The following is a 16,340-nucleotide window of genomic DNA, read 5'->3' as shown; positions in this document are numbered from 1 at the left end:
TTTTTAACTCAGATTATTATGTCTAGTTTTCTTAGTCATTTTCCTATGTTCTATGAATTTTTTTCAACAAAAACCACAGATTCAGTTGTTACGTCTGGCTCACATTTTTAAGAAATCGTAAAAATCAGGGTAGTTTTCCTTATTTTGGCATAAAAAGTCTCGCTCACATTTTTAAAAAGGTCATAAAAAATGGGGAATTTTCCATAAAAATTTGATGTTTCAATAGATAAAATGAGCCTAAAAACAAGTCATTTTTTCAATTTTTTGTGTTTTTGAACCGACTTCAATGGGCTGTTTTTCCAAACTCAACAAACTTCAACGACAAAACTTGAAAATCGACTCATTTTCCTAAAAAAATTGATGATTTGGGAAAATCTGAGTTAGAACTTGGTTAAAAATCAGGGTAAAAAATCAAATTCAATGTTGTTTTTTGATGTTTTGGTAGAAATACGGGTTTTTGTTGAAAAAATGCATAGAACGTAGGAAAATGACTAAGAAAACTAGACATAATAATCTGAGTTAAAAAGTTACACATATTATATGTACTACTACGCAACATTAATTTCATTGGTCACAATAATTTTTCCAAGGGGTAATAAATGAAAATTTATTGCATACAGTTTAAATATATAACATTTTTAATCGACTGCTTTGGACTAATTCGATATGCCATCTGACTTGTAATTCTGTAAAGAAAACAACAGTTGTTTACAAAGTGTCAATCTAGGAAAAGAAAAACTTTACCTCGCTTGCTAGTTTTATTAAATTCGCCGCCATCCCTTGTCCGGTTTGTTGGACCAATCCGTAAAAGACACCACCGGTGTTTTGTAAAAGAACATGGGGATGATCATACTCGACTGCTCGTCCTGCGCTCATCACCAAAATCCTGTCCGAATCCATGACCGTCTGGAGTCTGTGCGCTATTGTTAAAACTGTGCATTCCTTGAATTTCCTTCTTATAGTAGTTTGAATTAATTCGTCGGTTTGTGGGTCAACATTAGCCGTGGCTTCGTCCAAAATCAGAATTCTGTTACTGCGCACCACTGCCCTAGCCAGGCACAACAATTGACGTTGACCCACACTGAAATTTGAACCGCCTTCGGACATGGCACTCGACAAGCCGGAAGGCAATTCGGAGACGACGCTTTTTAAGTTGACTTCATCCAAAGCATTCCACAGTTGGTCGTCTTGGTACTCGTCGAATGGGTCCAGATTCTTGCGCAAAGTTCCCGAAAACAGAACCGGTTCTTGCGGGATTATCGAAATTCTTGAACGTAGACTGTTCAACGATATCTGCTTGGTGTCGATGTTGTCCACGATTATGTTTCCTTCGATCGACGCTAGACGGAAAATTGCCGTTATCAGTGACGATTTGCCAGCACCAGTTCTGCCAACAATGCCAATTTTTTCACTGGCGTTGACTACAAACGATAAATTTCTGAGTACGAAAGGTTCTTCAGGAGAATACTGCATGAAAACCGATTGGAATTCCATTTTGCCCTCAGTGGGCCAGGACTTTGGTACTAATTGTGTCCCGTCATCATGTTCATTTTCGAGTTCTGTATATTCAACCACTCTTTCTACCGATGTCATTTGGTTTTCTAATTCGCTCCATTGTCTCATTCCCCATTGCAACATTCCCGTTAAAGTGATGGATTGAGTTATGGCCAAACCTACGTTGCCGCCGTAAGTCTCTAAAATGTTGAACAATTTTAATGTGTCACAGCTTTTAAGCAAGCGAGAACGTACCAGTTCCGAGGAAAAGAAAACTCAAAACCACAAAACCAATGTAAACGATACAATTCATGTCAAGCCAAAAAGCGAACGTTCGGCTGCAAGCGACGAACATGTAATATGCAGAACTGTGAAGGTCTTGATGGTGGTCAAATTCTTTCCTTAAAGTTTCTTCGGCATCAAAGGCTCTGATGGTTGGCAGACCTTGCAGTGATGCAGATAAGTGAGAGAAAACCGGGCTTCTGGCTAAAATTTCAAAATCGCAGTTGTAAAATTAAAATTACAAAATAGCAGTGATGTACATGTTATGACCACTCACTTGTGCCTTCCATTCTTTTTAAATTTCTGCTTGTGGCTAAGAATATCATTTTATAAAAGTAAAATATTACGAAGATAATTATAGTTGGAATGATGATCCACGGATTGATCGACGATAAAACCATGGTAATTGCGAAAACGTTAAGGCCGACCTGTATAAAGAAAGCATGTAGGTATTGGCGAGTGTATAATTAGAAAAAAAATACTTGCAGTGTGTCCGTAATGGACTGAGGAAGTGTTTCGTCGATGGACCCCATATCTTTGGAAAATCTGTTCAAGATTCTGCCAGACGGATTTGTGTTGAAAAATCTCATTGAAGTATACACAATGTTTGAAAACATATTGTTATGTAAATTTTTAGAAGCTGTCATGCACACTTTGAAAAAACTTAAAGACCGAGTGATGGTTATGACAATCAAGAATATTATGATTGAAGTATGGATATAGATACAATTGTTGGCAGTGAAAAACAAGCTTTCGTAATTTTCTTCGTTGCTTCTGGTTTCATTCAGTTCTACGGTAGATGTTTCCCTTTCGACTTTTGCTTGTTCCAAGTTTACCCAAAACGTCACAAACAGATCGGTTCCACTTGCCGCCCCTTGTGCCAGAATGAACAAGAGCAATACAAAACAGGATATAAAATAGTGTCCTCCTGCTTTCAAATATCGCAAATATATTCTCTTTGAGAGTGTCCCCGTACTGCGATGCTCTTTCACTTCTGTCGGTTTGTCGCCGTCTTCCAAGCTCTTCAACGATTTCACTTTCTGAATATCGGACAGTCGTTTCTCTTCCTTTTGTTCCGCCAACGTGTTCACTTCCTCTAGCAATTTAACAAATTCACCCCCGGAATTTCGCAACTCTTCGTAGGTGCCACTGGTAGTGACCTTTCCCTCTTCCAACAGATAAATCCTGTCGACGTTGCTCAGGTATTGTATTTGATGCGTGACCAGTACTGTACACTTGTTTTTTAAATACCCGGAAATACAGTTGTCGAAGAGTTGTTTGCCGACGTGCGCATCGACAGCAGACAAAGGATCGTCCAACAAATAAATGTCTGCTTCTTTGTAAATCGCTCTGGCCAGATTGATACGAGCTTTTTGGCCTCCGCTCAACATGACTCCTCTTTCACCGACGATCGTACGGTCGCCGTAAGGAAACAAGGAAAAATCACGTTCCAACGCGCACACTTTGATGACTTGCTGGTATTTCAGGGCGTCCAGTTTGTCTCCGAACAGGATGTTTTGCCTGATGCTGGAGGCGAACAGCCACGGTTCTTGGGCAGCGTAGGAGACTCGTCCGAACACTTCCAAATGCCCTTTGGTCAAAGGGAGCTCTTTCAAAATGACGTGCAATAAAGTTGTTTTGCCACTTCCGACAGGACCCACGACTCCAACCAGCTGGCGAGGGCCAACATTGAAGTTTATGTCGGTTAGTGTGTTTTCTGGTTGCGAAGGAGCCCATTTCACAGCCACGTCGCTCATGTACACCCCAATGTTCTTCTCTGTGGGAGGTGGTTTATCAACCAGTTCCAAGGATTCATCAATTTTAGATTTCTTTGTGCCGTTTGCGTGCACAAATGAATCTCCGCCTAATTTCACTTCGTCGTAGGACAAGAACTTCTCTAATCTTTTTACTGAAATGTTGGTTTCAGCCAGCAATGTAATTCCTCTAGGCAAGAACATCGTCAAGGATTGTCTTAAAATACCGTAAAAGGATGTCACTACGTAGACATATTCAGCCTTTAGGGTGTTTCCGGTGAGAACGTAAGTTAAGATACATAAATAGATCGAAGTTCTGTTCAGAAAAATGATAAAAGAGACATTGATAGCTTTAAGGTAGGAACTTGCTCTGATTTGTGTTATCTCATATCTGGAAAAGACAGAATTAAGACAAATTAAACTAATGTCGTGATAAGTGAAGTGATTGCAATATGATATGATGATGAATAAAATTTTGTTTGATGAAAAAAATCATCACGTACTTTCTAGCCAGTTCTACCAGTTTAGCAAACGGCTTTTCCCACGTGTACATTTTGATAACTTGTATACCAGTAATGATTTCATTCATGAGTCGTACTCTTTGGTCGGTTTTTACGGCTGTCCTGCGTCTATAAAAAGCGGTCCTCTTGCCGAGGTACACTAAAAAATATTGTCACTTTGGTCCATCGAAAATGTTCGCATCTTACTTTGCAACGGCACGAATAACAGAAGGAGACCAGCTCCTGCTAAAGCGGCAGCATCTACCGTAGCATAAAGCAAGTAGATTACGACGATAGCTTCAAGAGGTGCTATGACCAAATGATGCACATGCAGTACCAAAAAATCAAAACGATTGACATCGTTTGACATCAGGTTCACCATCTGCCCGACGGTCGTTTCTACAAGAGCACTTTTACTTAGTTTTAGCGCTTTTCGATAGATTAAAGAACAAGCAGCAACCCGAATTCGCATTCCAAGGTGTTGCAGGCCAAAAAAGTACGAATGGGTGATTAATACGTTGATCAAGGAAATGACTATGATGCCACATGCGTACAAGTACGCTTTGTCTTTGGTCACTTCGGTTTGCAGTGGATCATAATAGGCCATCAATCGCCCAATCAACAACGGATGAGCCATCCTGAAAACAAATTGTCTTAACCGCTTGCAAATATTTAACATTGATGGTTTTACTTTACGATTAGTTCTTGAATCAATATAACTATCCCGTAGAGGGAGATTTCAAGACCATATACTTTGACTAGAGTCCTCCAGAAAGAAGGTCGTCTGTGCAGATTCGTTTCTTTGATCCAGGTTTCTTCAAGTTTATCCCCCAAACGTCTCGATTCGTGTGATTTTAAAGGTCCGTACAGATCATCTTCTGTGAGATCTTTTTTAAAACCTTTTACAAATAGTGGTAGTGCCCAGCTACAATCGAATCAATGAAACGTTCAAAACACTTTTTTTAAGATCTTACCAAAAAAATAGCTTAGATAGTAAATTTGCCCTTTGTTGAGGGTGGATCCTTTCCTTTTCCGGTTTTTTTGCGGGCTCGCTCTTATCATCCATCCTTAAACAACTATGTGTTTTATAGATTTTAAAATTTTGTCCGTCGACACGTTATTTTTTTTTTTAAATCAAGATATAAATTAAGAAACATGTGTTTTGGTTTCTTATATTTCTCTACTGAATTTAAATCGCCGCAACTTCTAGTTTCTTCAATTAAATCACGTTCACAGAAAACTTATTTTTAGTTGGCAATCACTTTCACGTTTCACTCACGTCGTTGCCACATTAATCTCTTTAGAAGTAGAAGTTTTTTATATTAAATACAAAATTTCAACTTGAAGCTATTGAATTGTTTTATCTTAATGATAACGAATGGTTTAACAGTTGGAACATATCAGATAATGCAAAAAAACATGAGCTCCTTGATAAGAAAACTGCTGATTACATGTGCTGTAGATACTTTTTCGATATTTTTTCAAATTTATGAAATTACAAGTGTAACATATCTGGATAGACAATGTTATCCTGTTACTGTTACTATACTATTTTATAATCATGAGCACAAATATTAATACCTATAATCGTGTCAAAAATAAATTACTCCCTAGGGATGTTCGATAGTAGGTTGCCATAAATTTGGTTAGGTTGGAGGCAATGTGGTTTCTGGTGATATCGTAACCATATCCAAAATGTAAGGCAGCGAATTCCTTGTAACAGTTGCAAATGGTTAATTTCTCGCTAAGTGATAGATGTTTTTTCGTTTCACAATCAATTTCGGTTTCTGGCGGCATATTTAGTTGAACTTAATCTCTCAATTCATTGTAACCAACCTTTGGCATTCAAAATTACTTAATATTCCCTAAAAGTTCGAATTCTAGGGCGTAATTTATTTCTGACACGATTATAATTACATATTGGGTGATTCAAAATGATTGTGGCCAAGTATGGCAACTATGTACGAAAATGTATGTGGCAACTGTGTGGGTAGGGTAGAGTTGACATTTCCTTGACAGTTCATAGTCGCGCAATTTTGTAAGTTGTCAAATCAATGTGTAATGGAATTGAAAAAATCAAATGCACGCTTATGAAATGTCATACAAATGTCAACTCTACCCCATTCACACAGTTGCCACATAAATTTTCGTACATAGTTGCCATACTTGGCCACAATCATTTTGAATCACCCAATATATGATTCGACTTAAAATAAAGATTTTAATGTCAACATAATTATCTGACTAACTTTTCGAATTATGTAATAATTGCAAAATCTACCTATATAACTTTTTTTTTTACTATTTGTTTCGCTACATTCTAAAAATAACGTATTTAATTTGTTTCTGTGCTAAATGCAATTATTTTATACCCAACACCTCAAGGCTACCTCTTGTGAACACAATCATTACTCTCTCAGCATAATATATCAATTATTTTCATATTTAACTCTTTTTACTGGACACAACATTGAGAAATATGACGAAATTTTTTTGCAGCCTTAAGCTTAATTCATACAAAAATTTTATGTAAATATGTATGTTGGCTGTTTGTTCTTAAAAACGCCAACATCATTTCAATTGTTTTTTATCAACTGCTTTCCAATTGTTTGCACTTTAACTCTCTTGTTTCCATTTCAGATCACAATCGTATTAGTTTGAATTCTGCAAATGAAGCCCTAACATGTACTTACATAAAGTGTGTCATTGAAATTTTGATCTATGCCGCATCATTATTGAGAAATCAAAATTCCTGATAAAAGTTAAACAATGACTTTTAGATTTTATTAGATATTTGAATAAGTGACTTGAGATTCCATTCTCAACAGAACAAAGATAATTATATTAAATCTACTTAATTAAATCTTCTTATCATAAATTAGGAACAATCGTCACTTCATTATTAAGTGCTTCTGATAGTGACAAAGAAAGATATCAAGAATTAAACTTGTTACGTTTTTATTTAAATTGTCAAATATAAATATCAAGTATAAAGTACCACATACATGGAAAAATTTACTTTGTAACACTAACACTTCAAACTTAACTGGAACGTTGTTTGAAATAAAATAACTGTACACTTCTGTTCACTGAAAAAGCATACCTACACTTACATTTTGCTTGTGTAAACTAGATTTACCATTACCTGATGTCACTGTCATTGTCAGTGGCAGGTAATTGAAATAATTCGATTTCAGTCAGTAAAAGTGTACTTAAGGTCCCCTCTAATGTTACTGTTATCAACATTATTCTTTGTTTTCAAGGTTTATTGTTGGTTCTTTTAAGTCTGGTATAATCAAAATTCGTTTGTAAACTCTTACCTGATAACTTAATATGGATAAACACGGAAACAAACATCAAGTAAATTTACACAGCCAAAAAATCGCAAAAATCTCTCTCAAGACTTGTATGCTTTTTCCGTGAACAGAAGTGTATTTATACTTCTGAAAGCAAGCTAATAATAAGATGGATTCTAAAATTAGTATTGTAATTCTCTTTAATTTTCCTTTTGTTCCTTTATAACGTGCAAAATGTTTCATATAAAGATAACCGCTTACTATTTATGAAATATAAAATTGCTGAAAATTTTAAAAATATGTGGGATTAAGATTGATACGAATTTGTGCAATGGTGTAATAATACGTAACTTTAATAACTACGTAATGATAAAATTAACAAGATAATAGTAAATTCCTTTGTCATTGAAAACGTAACTACGTCATATCCACACCAGCTGATTACCAAAAAGACATTCAAGGTGAACTAATATGAAACGCACAAAAAATGTATTTCCTTACACGTGGTAATAAAATTTGCTTAAACGAAAAGTTAAAGACAGTTTCGCACAATTACTGTAAGAGTATCATGGAAATTAAATTTTTTAAATATATACAGGGTGTATCTGAAACACGTGTGTTAATTTTAACCAGTGGGAGAACTCGCCAATTTATGACTCTTCTCCAAAATTCGCAAAAGTTTTCCACGATTTTTTGCCCCAAAATTTTTACCAAAGAGTCGTTTTGTATGATTAACTAAAGTAAAAACGTTTTGGATGTGAATTGTCAAACTCAAGGTCGTTTAAAACTTATGATTGAACTGTACGTTAGTGAGATCTGTCATAAATTGCAATAACCGTATTAGCGCACCTAGTTACTTTTGCTGGTAGTGCCAATTCACATCTACAACGTTCCGGCTTTAGTCTCTTTTTTAGTAACCATGAGAATTTTGATTTTAATTATTTAATTTTTTCTTTAAGAATGCAACTTTTTTGAGATGGTTCCATTTCTATTACAACAGAAAATTTCCGTCCTTACCTATAGGCAAATTTCGTACTTTTTAGCGAGTGCAATTAATTTGACGAGAGCTTGGGAAGTATCCTTCGAGGAAACTTCTCACCGTAGATTTGCCGTGCTTGCTCTGAATGTCCGCGGGCTTCGCCATAGATCATAGATCGGTTTTCTCTAGGTTGGTGAAAGCCATTTGTGATTTAAATTGAGGTTAAAATTGAGGTTCTTGTCAAAATAACTTAATTTTGGATTAAATGACAACAAAAAAGTCTACTGTCAAGTGTCACAATTTGTGAAAATTTATTCTTTGCAGTGTACAATTCGAGACACGGAACTTCGGGCATCACTGTCAATATACCGTCAAAAAATGTAAAATAGGCTTTACATTATTTATTAACCTCAATTTTACCGTTTGCAACGATTTTGATTGACACGCAATTGACGTCTACAGAAAATAAATTTCAAAATTTTACTTTTGAATGTCACGTTGACAATAAAGAGTGATTTACATCGCAGTTTTTTGAAGGGACAGAAAAATGATGCCCGAAATTCCGTGTCCCTAACTGTAGGTACCCAGCTGAAAGTTGAAACACAACTTTAGATTGAAAGTGTACCATGCTTTATTTTTTGTGAGGTTATGTATGATTTGGATGTTTCCGTCAAATTTCGGTCAGATCAAAATTTATTCTGGCTGTTGTTGGTTGTTTAAATTTTAACAATACATGTAACATTAAATAGAAAGACCAGAAAATCTCATTAGAACAGTCAATTGCTTGCTTTTCTCTGGCTTTAAGTAGTTACTGTTCTGTTTTTCCATTTTTTTCGAATTGTTGACAAATTGTAATTGACACTGGGTCATAAAATTTTGCGGAGTTTGAATTACTGCAGGATGGTCAACCATGTATATTGAAAAGTACTAGAACAGCTTTGTCAATAATCAGTGTGACAACTTGACGGAACTTTGATAGTTCGGATGTTTTTGGAATTCACTATACAACTTTTTTTGACCCATTTTTTCATAAAATTCAGTGGCTCCTAAACTTTTTTTGAAAAAATATTAGCCCCTTCTCCTCGCTCAATTGTTACGTTTTATGGGGTTCTATCACATGTTAAAATATCTGCACAACACTCAAAATCACCCTGTATATTCGGTCATTCGTGTTAGTCTTATTTGCAACTCTAAGGGCCAGTTTACAGTAGCTAAATTAAGTTAATCGTAATCAAATGCGAGATTAACTGAACACGTGATCAGATTGAACCAATCGAAGTTTCGGATTTATGGGTTAATCGCGCATTAAAATTTAATTCCAATTAAATATTTAATTCTCTTTCTATAAACTGACCCTAAAATCTATAAAACAGACGTAATTTTTTCTACGTACACTGAAAAAATACCCTTTTTGAATTAATTTCGTATATTCACATACCATCACGAATGGATTAACAGTAGCAAAGGACAAATACAACACAATTATTGTCTGAATTGGAGCTATAAAAACGTATTGCAAGTCCAAACAAATATACTGAAGTCTGTTCACATCGTTCGACATTAAATTGACTATTTGACCTACATAATCACTGTGGGATTGTTGCTATAATTACTACAATTTCCTTTGGTCAACATAAGCGAGGAAACATTTTTTAATATTGCCAAACTTTTCAAATTGTCACATTTATGACGAATAGGTGTATTTCGTAATGATAACTGCCTGTGGAATAATATTGCTTGACAAAGGAACAAGGAGCAAGAGTCAACAAATAATAATAATGCGATCCAGTATGTATTTATTAAAGTTAAAATAACAAATAATATTAAGTTTTGATAAGTTTTTATTGTTACTTGCTTAAGAAGAGTCCTTGAAGTTGTAGCTCTAAAAAATTATCACACTTGTAATACAATGTAATAATGTAATTGAATATCTACATATATACCTTCTCTGCCATTTTCATTAAATTAAGCGCCATAGAATTTCCAGTTTGCTTAACGAGCGAATAAAACAATCCTTCGGTGTTTTCCAAAAGCAAATGAGGGTGGTTAAATTCTGTGACTTGTCCATCATCTAAAACTAAGATTTTGTCCGCATCCATGACCGTGTGCAATCTATGAGCTATGATTAAAACTGTACAGTTTTGAAATTTTCGCCGAATAGTGTTTTGAATCAGTTCGTCAGTTTGTACATCGACGTTAGCCGTAGCTTCATCCAGGATCAAGATTCTGTTGTCGCGCAGTATAGCCCTAGCTAAACATAAAAGTTGTTTTTCTCCGACGCTAAAATTTGAACCACCCTCTGACACCCTACTTGAAAGTCCAGAAGGCAATTCAGCTAGCAAGTCCTTCAATTCTACTTCCTGCAATGCGCTCCACAACTCAGAATCGCTGTATTCGTCAAAAGGATCTAGGTTTTTCCGTAAAGTTCCAGAAAATAAAATCGGTTCTTGCGGTATCACCGATATTTTTGATCTTAGATCTTTTAAAGAAATTTCCGACGTGTCGACATTATCGATCAGAATTTTTCCTTCGAGGTGTGCCAGGCGGAACAGAGCTGAAATCAGAGAAGACTTGCCAGCACCTGTTCTACCAACGATACCGATTTTTTCTTTAGGCGCCGCTGCCAACGTGATTTTTTTCAGCACGTGTGGGCCGTCGACGGAGTATTTCATGGAAACGCCAAAAAACTCAACTCTTCCTTCCTCCGGCCACGCCTTCGGTAGAAGTTTTTTCCCATCGTCAGACTCTGAGGTTACTTCTGTGTACTCGACGATTCGCTCGACTGACGTCATCTGGTTTTCTAACTCGCTCCATTGTCTTATTCCTCTTTGTAGCATACCAGTTAGAGAGATCGACTGAGTAATGGCCAAACCGGCGTTTCCTCCATACGTTTCTATAATTACAATGGTGAAAATAGCTTTTGGAAAAAGTAACGTGAAAGAAATACCAGTCTCCATGAAGAGCAAACTGAAAATGACCAAACCGATGTAAATAATACAGTTTATGTCCAGCCAAAATGCGAAAGTTCTGCTGCAAGCCATAAACATATAAAAAGCCGAACTGTGACAGTCTTGTATGTTGTCAAATTCCATTTGGAGGACTTCTTGTGCGTCGAATGCTCTGATTGTTGACAGTCCTTGTAAGGACGCAGCCAGATGAGAGAAGATCGGGCTGCGAGCTAATCTTTTGTATAGTAAAGACAAAAGATTATTTACTGACAACTTACCTGTTCCTTCTATTCGTTTTAAGTTTCTACTGGTAGAGAGAAACACGGTTTTGTAACCGTAAAATATCCCAAAGATAACGATAGTCGGAATTATGATCCACGGATTGACAAGCGACAAAAGGATCGTAATCGCAATTACATTTAGAGCAACCTTTAACAAAGAATTTGTTACAAGTACAAATGTTGTATTTTATTGTTGCAAGAGTTACTTGAATAGTGTCCATCAAGGAAGTCGGCAGAGTCTCGTCAACGATTCCCACATCTCTCGAGAATCTATTCAAAATTCTACCAGACGGATTGGTATTGAAAAATCTCATGGGGGCCCGGACAATTTCAGCAAACATACTGTTGTGTAAATATTTTGAAGCTTTCATACAAAATCTAACAAAAGAAACTGAACGAACTGAAGCCACAACAATGAGAAAAATGATGATTAAAGAATAGGCGGAAAGCAAATTATCCGTGTTTGTTTCGAACGAGGTTTGCAACTCGACGGTTGTCGATGAGTTGTCACTTTTCTCTAAAGCCTCCTGTTCGAGGTTCACCCAAACTGTTAAAAAATAATCGACCCCGCTGGCTCCAACCTGGGTTAAAATAAACGCAAGAAGCATCAACGAAGCAGAGACGTAACTACCTCCGAAGCGGAAATACTCTAAGTAAATTTTTTTCGAAACAGTTCCCACACTTCTTTGTTCTTTAACTGGAACAGGTAAATCACTTTCTTTAAGAATACCTGTGGATCTCCTGTTCCCGTTAGCTGATGCCTGATCTGTTTTATCTACTGCTACCTCTTCATCATTCTCAACTGTGTTTAACAATTTAACAAAATCCTCCCCAGAACTTTTCAGTTCTGCATACGAACCACCAGCGACAACACTTCCGTTCTTTAATACAAAGATTTTGTCTACATTGCTAAGGTATTGAATTTGATGAGTTACTAACACTGTACATTTATTTTTTAAATAACCTGAGATACAATCCTCAAAGAGTTGCTTTCCGACGTGCGTATCTACCGCCGATAAGGGATCATCTAAAAGATAGATATCGGCGTCTTTGTAGATGGCCCTTGCCAAACTTACTCGAGCTTTCTGCCCCCCACTCAACATGACACCTCTTTCACCCACAATTGTACGATCCCCGTAAGGAAACAACACAAAATCCTTTTCCAAAGCACACACTTGAACGACTTTGTTGTACTTTTTCACATCCATTTTCTGTCCAAAGAGAATATTTTGCCTGATGCTGGAAGAAAAGATCCACGGCTCTTGAGACGCATACGAGATCGTTCCTTTCACATCCAACTCTCCTTTCAGTAACTGAATCTCTTTAAGAATCACGTGGAGGAGAGTTGTTTTGCCGCTTCCTACGCGACCCACAACAGCCACCAACTGCTGAGGACCCACGTCAAAATTTAAATCGTTGAGAGTGTAATCTGAGGAAGAACTCATCCACTTGACACAAGCGTTTCTCATGGCTATTCCGACGTTTGTTCCAACGGTTTGGGAACAACCATCGGGTTTCGTTTCTTCATTTAGTAAGAACGCTTCCACTCTTTTCAGCGAAATGTTTATTTCGGCCAACATGGCAATACACCGAGGTAGATGGAGTGTTAAAGGTTGACGCAGAGTTCCATAAAACGAAGTGACGACGTAAACAAACTGAGCTTGTAACTTGTTACCGGTCAGCACATATGTTAAAACACATAAAAAGATCGATGTTCGAACAAGAAACATTGTAAAGGCGATATTGACAGAACGGACGTACAAGTTGGCTTGGATTTCCCGGATTTCCAACCTACAAATTACAAGTTTTTTTGGCAGAACTAGATGATAAGAAAAGGTCATACTTTCTAGCCAGTCCGACTAATGTGGCGAAAGGTTTTTCCCAGGTGTACATTTTGATCACTTTTATGCCAGAAATAATTTCATTCATCAGACGTATTCGATTGTCCGTTTTCATTGCAGTTCTAAATCTATAAAACGACGTCAGTTTTCCCAAGTACACTGAAAGAATTGATTTATTTTTCAAAACGAATTTTCTACGTTCTTGAACACTTACTTTGTAGTGGTACGTAGGCTAGTAACAGTGCAACACCTACCATCGCGGATGAATTAACTGTTGCAAAGAGCAAATACAACACAATTATTGTCTGAATTGGAGCTATAACAATATGATGCAAGTGCAAACAAATATACTGAAATCTGCTGACATCGTTCGACATTAAATTGACCATCTGGCCGACTGTACTCTCCTCCATTGACATTTTACTAAGTTTCAAAGCTTTTCGATAGATTAAGGATCGACAAGCTATTTGCATTTTCAACGCAAGGTGTTGGAGTCCGAAGAAACAAGAATGTTGAAATATGTTGTTGATTAAGGAAAGGACGATTATACCAGATGCGTAAACATAAGCCTGGTTTTTAGTGATGTCTGTTTGATTAGGTATATAGTATTCCATTAATTTTCCAACTAGTAGAGGCTGTCCCATTCTAAAACGACCATTATGTGATTTTCACGAGACGTTACTTAATCTGGACTCACTTGACCACAAGTTCTTGTATTAGGGTAAAAAATGTAAAAAATATAAATTCGCCGAAATAAACTTTTACGACTGTCCTTCGTAAGGATGGTGTGGTGTGAAGGTTTTTTTCGTTTTTCCAGGCTTTGTGTAATTTGCTTCCTAATGACTCAGATCGGTGGGATTTCAAAGGGCCGTATAGGTCATTATCGCTTAGATCTATTTTTAAACCCTTCATAAATAAAGGAAATGTCCAACTAAGAATTTCTTGTGTAAATTAAATTAATTCTCTCTCTATTTCAATCAATCTTACCAAAAAAATAGTTTCGATAATAAATTGGCTCTTTCTTTGGGATGAACTTTTTTTTTGACCAATGAATTTTGGTCTTTCCTTAGACTTTCCTCCATATTCTCCGACTTCAATTGCCACACGTTTTTGCAAATTATTAAATTGCTAAAGAATAAGAAACTAACTGTTAGGTATGTTTATCCCATTTTTTTTTATTTTCTAATTCCATATTATTATAGTAACAGTTACCAGGATAATCAAATTACTCTTATACTGCCTTGATTACCAAAACTCCCGTATTTACAGACGCGATAGCCGAGATTAAAAACATGCCGTGTACGGAAAAATGGATTCCCTACGTGGTTTTTTATACTGGAGGAAAATAAATAAAATTAGGATATTTTTAATATTCTATTAATTATTTCTAAATTAAAAAGCGGAATCATGATTGTTCTGCTTCGTTACTATGGAGAAACAATTTTGTTTATAAAAAAAGAAACCAACTTTGTGAAGGCATTTAAGTTAGTCACTCGAGTAAATTTACGGAAATCCTATTAAAATGTCTGATACAAGATACAAGTGAATCGTTTGATATTGAAGAATATGCAACAACATACCTGAAAAGTAACAGCGCATGAATATTGAACAACGTTTAAGCAAAAAAAAATTAATTTGTTGTAAATTTTGAGGTTATCTTTGACAGATTTCAATTTACGTATCTCAGAAAACAATCAGAATTGAACTTTTAGTGTTGAAATATTATTTCCGCCCTTGTTAGGAAATATTCCACTTTTCCTAACTCAAATTAGTATTCAAATGTGTTAGTTTTCCAAACTCTACTAGAAAAAGTTGAAAGGAATAACTGATTAGAAAATGTTTTAGTTTGATTGAAAATGTAAACATTGCTCAGACCAAAACCTCAAGTCACTATTTAAAATGTTCTCAACAGACACGTCACGTTTTTTTATTAAAGACTTTTTCTTCGTATACCAAAAAAATGCAAACATTTCTCTTATTTACTCGTCATAGTATTTACATAATTCCAAATACCAAATGTCAAAGTAACATCCGTATATGCGTTGTGGACTGTTTTCTTACTGTATAAATTTTTTTCAAACTATTATATTCAACTCACCTCGTACAACTTTTCACATGTACACAGCTTTGCGCCTAATGTGATACTAAACAACAAACAGATACACAGTATATTTATCAGGATGTTGGTAACGTTTCAAGTAATTATTTATAAAACACAATTAGTTACTATCAAAATATTTGTTATATCTGTACCGACTTAACACTTATGTATTGTTGTAGTAGATACTGTCTCGCAGACATTACTAAAAATAAACAATGTGTAATAAATAAGAAATTAACAGAATCTGTCATTCATCAGTTTTATATCTAAAACAATTTGCCGAAAAATTTGAACAGATAAAATTAAATAGAACATCTTCGTAAATTTTTTTATGTTACCTGAACAGTTTAATAAATCGATGATTTTTTTATAATCTCAAACCGGATAGAGATGACTTGACTACATTAGTAGATTTACAAAACAAAAGAGATAAAAAGAACAATGGCAACCACGTAGTAGATAATCATTTCATCATAAATACACTTGTGTAAGTATGTAAGCCTAGCTTTCTGCTGTTTTTGCTAACAGAGAGTTTGATAAGTTTGTGTGCGAGAGATTGGTTCAGATAAAAATCACTAAATAGTAAATTCATGCATTTAGAATACGCATTCTGTAGTAGAACACACGCATCTACAGCGTGTAACAGAAATACCTAAGTAGGTACATTAATTTTAACTCGTAATAGAACTCATCAAGAGTAACAACGTTTCTAAATTTTTTTTTTCGTAAACATTCTCGTTAATGAGTTAAAATTGTTTAAAATTTTCCAAAAATTTCGCTACCCGCCACTGGAGACCAGAAGTGAAGCATTTTTACGAAATCAAAATACTGCCCATTATTAGAACCTGTGCTTAGAAGATTTAC

General features: G+C 35.7%; 2 protein-coding genes across 3 annotated transcripts; both read right to left on the bottom strand.

The window, feature by feature from the left end:
* Positions 1 to 593: 593 nt before the first annotated feature.
* LOC138130254 (probable multidrug resistance-associated protein lethal(2)03659) lies at positions 594 to 5,431 on the bottom strand. Of its 2 annotated transcripts, XM_069046683.1 has the most exons (10): positions 5,293 to 5,431; positions 5,005 to 5,097; positions 4,722 to 4,955; positions 4,238 to 4,668; positions 4,034 to 4,190; positions 2,259 to 3,921; positions 2,054 to 2,204; positions 1,750 to 1,980; positions 745 to 1,694; positions 594 to 686 (listed from the first exon to the last, which is right to left on the bottom strand). In XM_069046683.1, exons 2-10 carry the CDS (start codon positions 5,094 to 5,096, stop codon positions 657 to 659), a joined length of 3,939 nt encoding a protein of 1,312 aa, XP_068902784.1. In that variant the 5' UTR covers position 5,097; positions 5,293 to 5,431; the 3' UTR covers positions 594 to 656. The 2 variants fall into 2 exon arrangements, with proteins under 2 accessions (XP_068902784.1, XP_068902783.1); XM_069046682.1 differs by lacking the exon at positions 5,293 to 5,431 and having other exon boundaries at positions 5,005 to 5,286.
* A 4,653-nt stretch (positions 5,432 to 10,084) lies between these two features.
* Positions 10,085 to 15,872, bottom strand: LOC138130255 (probable multidrug resistance-associated protein lethal(2)03659). The gene is made up of 11 exons (XM_069046685.1): positions 15,815 to 15,872; positions 15,474 to 15,678; positions 14,363 to 14,503; positions 14,073 to 14,306; positions 13,590 to 14,020; positions 13,378 to 13,534; positions 11,741 to 13,325; positions 11,532 to 11,682; positions 11,253 to 11,483; positions 10,249 to 11,198; positions 10,085 to 10,187 (listed from the first exon to the last, which is right to left on the bottom strand). Exons 3-11 carry the CDS (start codon positions 14,455 to 14,457, stop codon positions 10,161 to 10,163), a joined length of 3,861 nt encoding a protein of 1,286 aa, XP_068902786.1. The 5' UTR covers positions 14,458 to 14,503; positions 15,474 to 15,678; positions 15,815 to 15,872; the 3' UTR covers positions 10,085 to 10,160.
* Between the last annotated feature and the right edge of the window lie 468 nt (positions 15,873 to 16,340).

This window comes from Tenebrio molitor, chromosome 5 (assembly GCF_963966145.1).
Source record: "Tenebrio molitor chromosome 5, icTenMoli1.1, whole genome shotgun sequence".
In the NCBI taxonomy this organism is placed as follows: domain Eukaryota; kingdom Metazoa; phylum Arthropoda; class Insecta; order Coleoptera; family Tenebrionidae; genus Tenebrio; species Tenebrio molitor.
The sequence above is the reverse complement of the archived record's forward strand: the minus strand, read 5'-3'. Positions and strand labels throughout refer to the sequence as shown.

What these genes read in the sequence shown, in the direction of transcription:
- LOC138130255 (XM_069046685.1), bottom strand. Translation starts at nt 14,457, where the DNA reads ATGGAGGAAAGTCTAAGGAAAGACCAAAATTCATTGGTCAAAAAAAAA. An exon ending in CCTTGATGGACACTATTCAA is followed by an intron (nt 11,683 to 11,740) that starts GTAACTCTTGCA and finishes TCTTTGTTAAAG; the next exon opens with GTTGCTCTAAATGTAATTGC. An exon ending in TTTGCTCTTCATGGAGACTG is followed by an intron (nt 11,199 to 11,252) that starts GTATTTCTTTCA and finishes TTGTAATTATAG; the next exon opens with AAACGTATGGAGGAAACGCC.
- LOC138130254 (XM_069046683.1), bottom strand. Translation starts at nt 5,096, where the DNA reads ATGGATGATAAGAGCGAGCCCGCAAAAAAACCGGAAAAGGAAAGGATC. An exon ending in CTATCTAAGCTATTTTTTTG is followed by an intron (nt 4,956 to 5,004) that starts GTAAGATCTTAA and finishes ATTCGATTGTAG; the next exon opens with CTGGGCACTACCACTATTTG. An exon ending in CCATTACGGACACACTGCAA is followed by an intron (nt 2,205 to 2,258) that starts GTATTTTTTTTC and finishes TTCTTTATACAG; the next exon opens with GTCGGCCTTAACGTTTTCGC.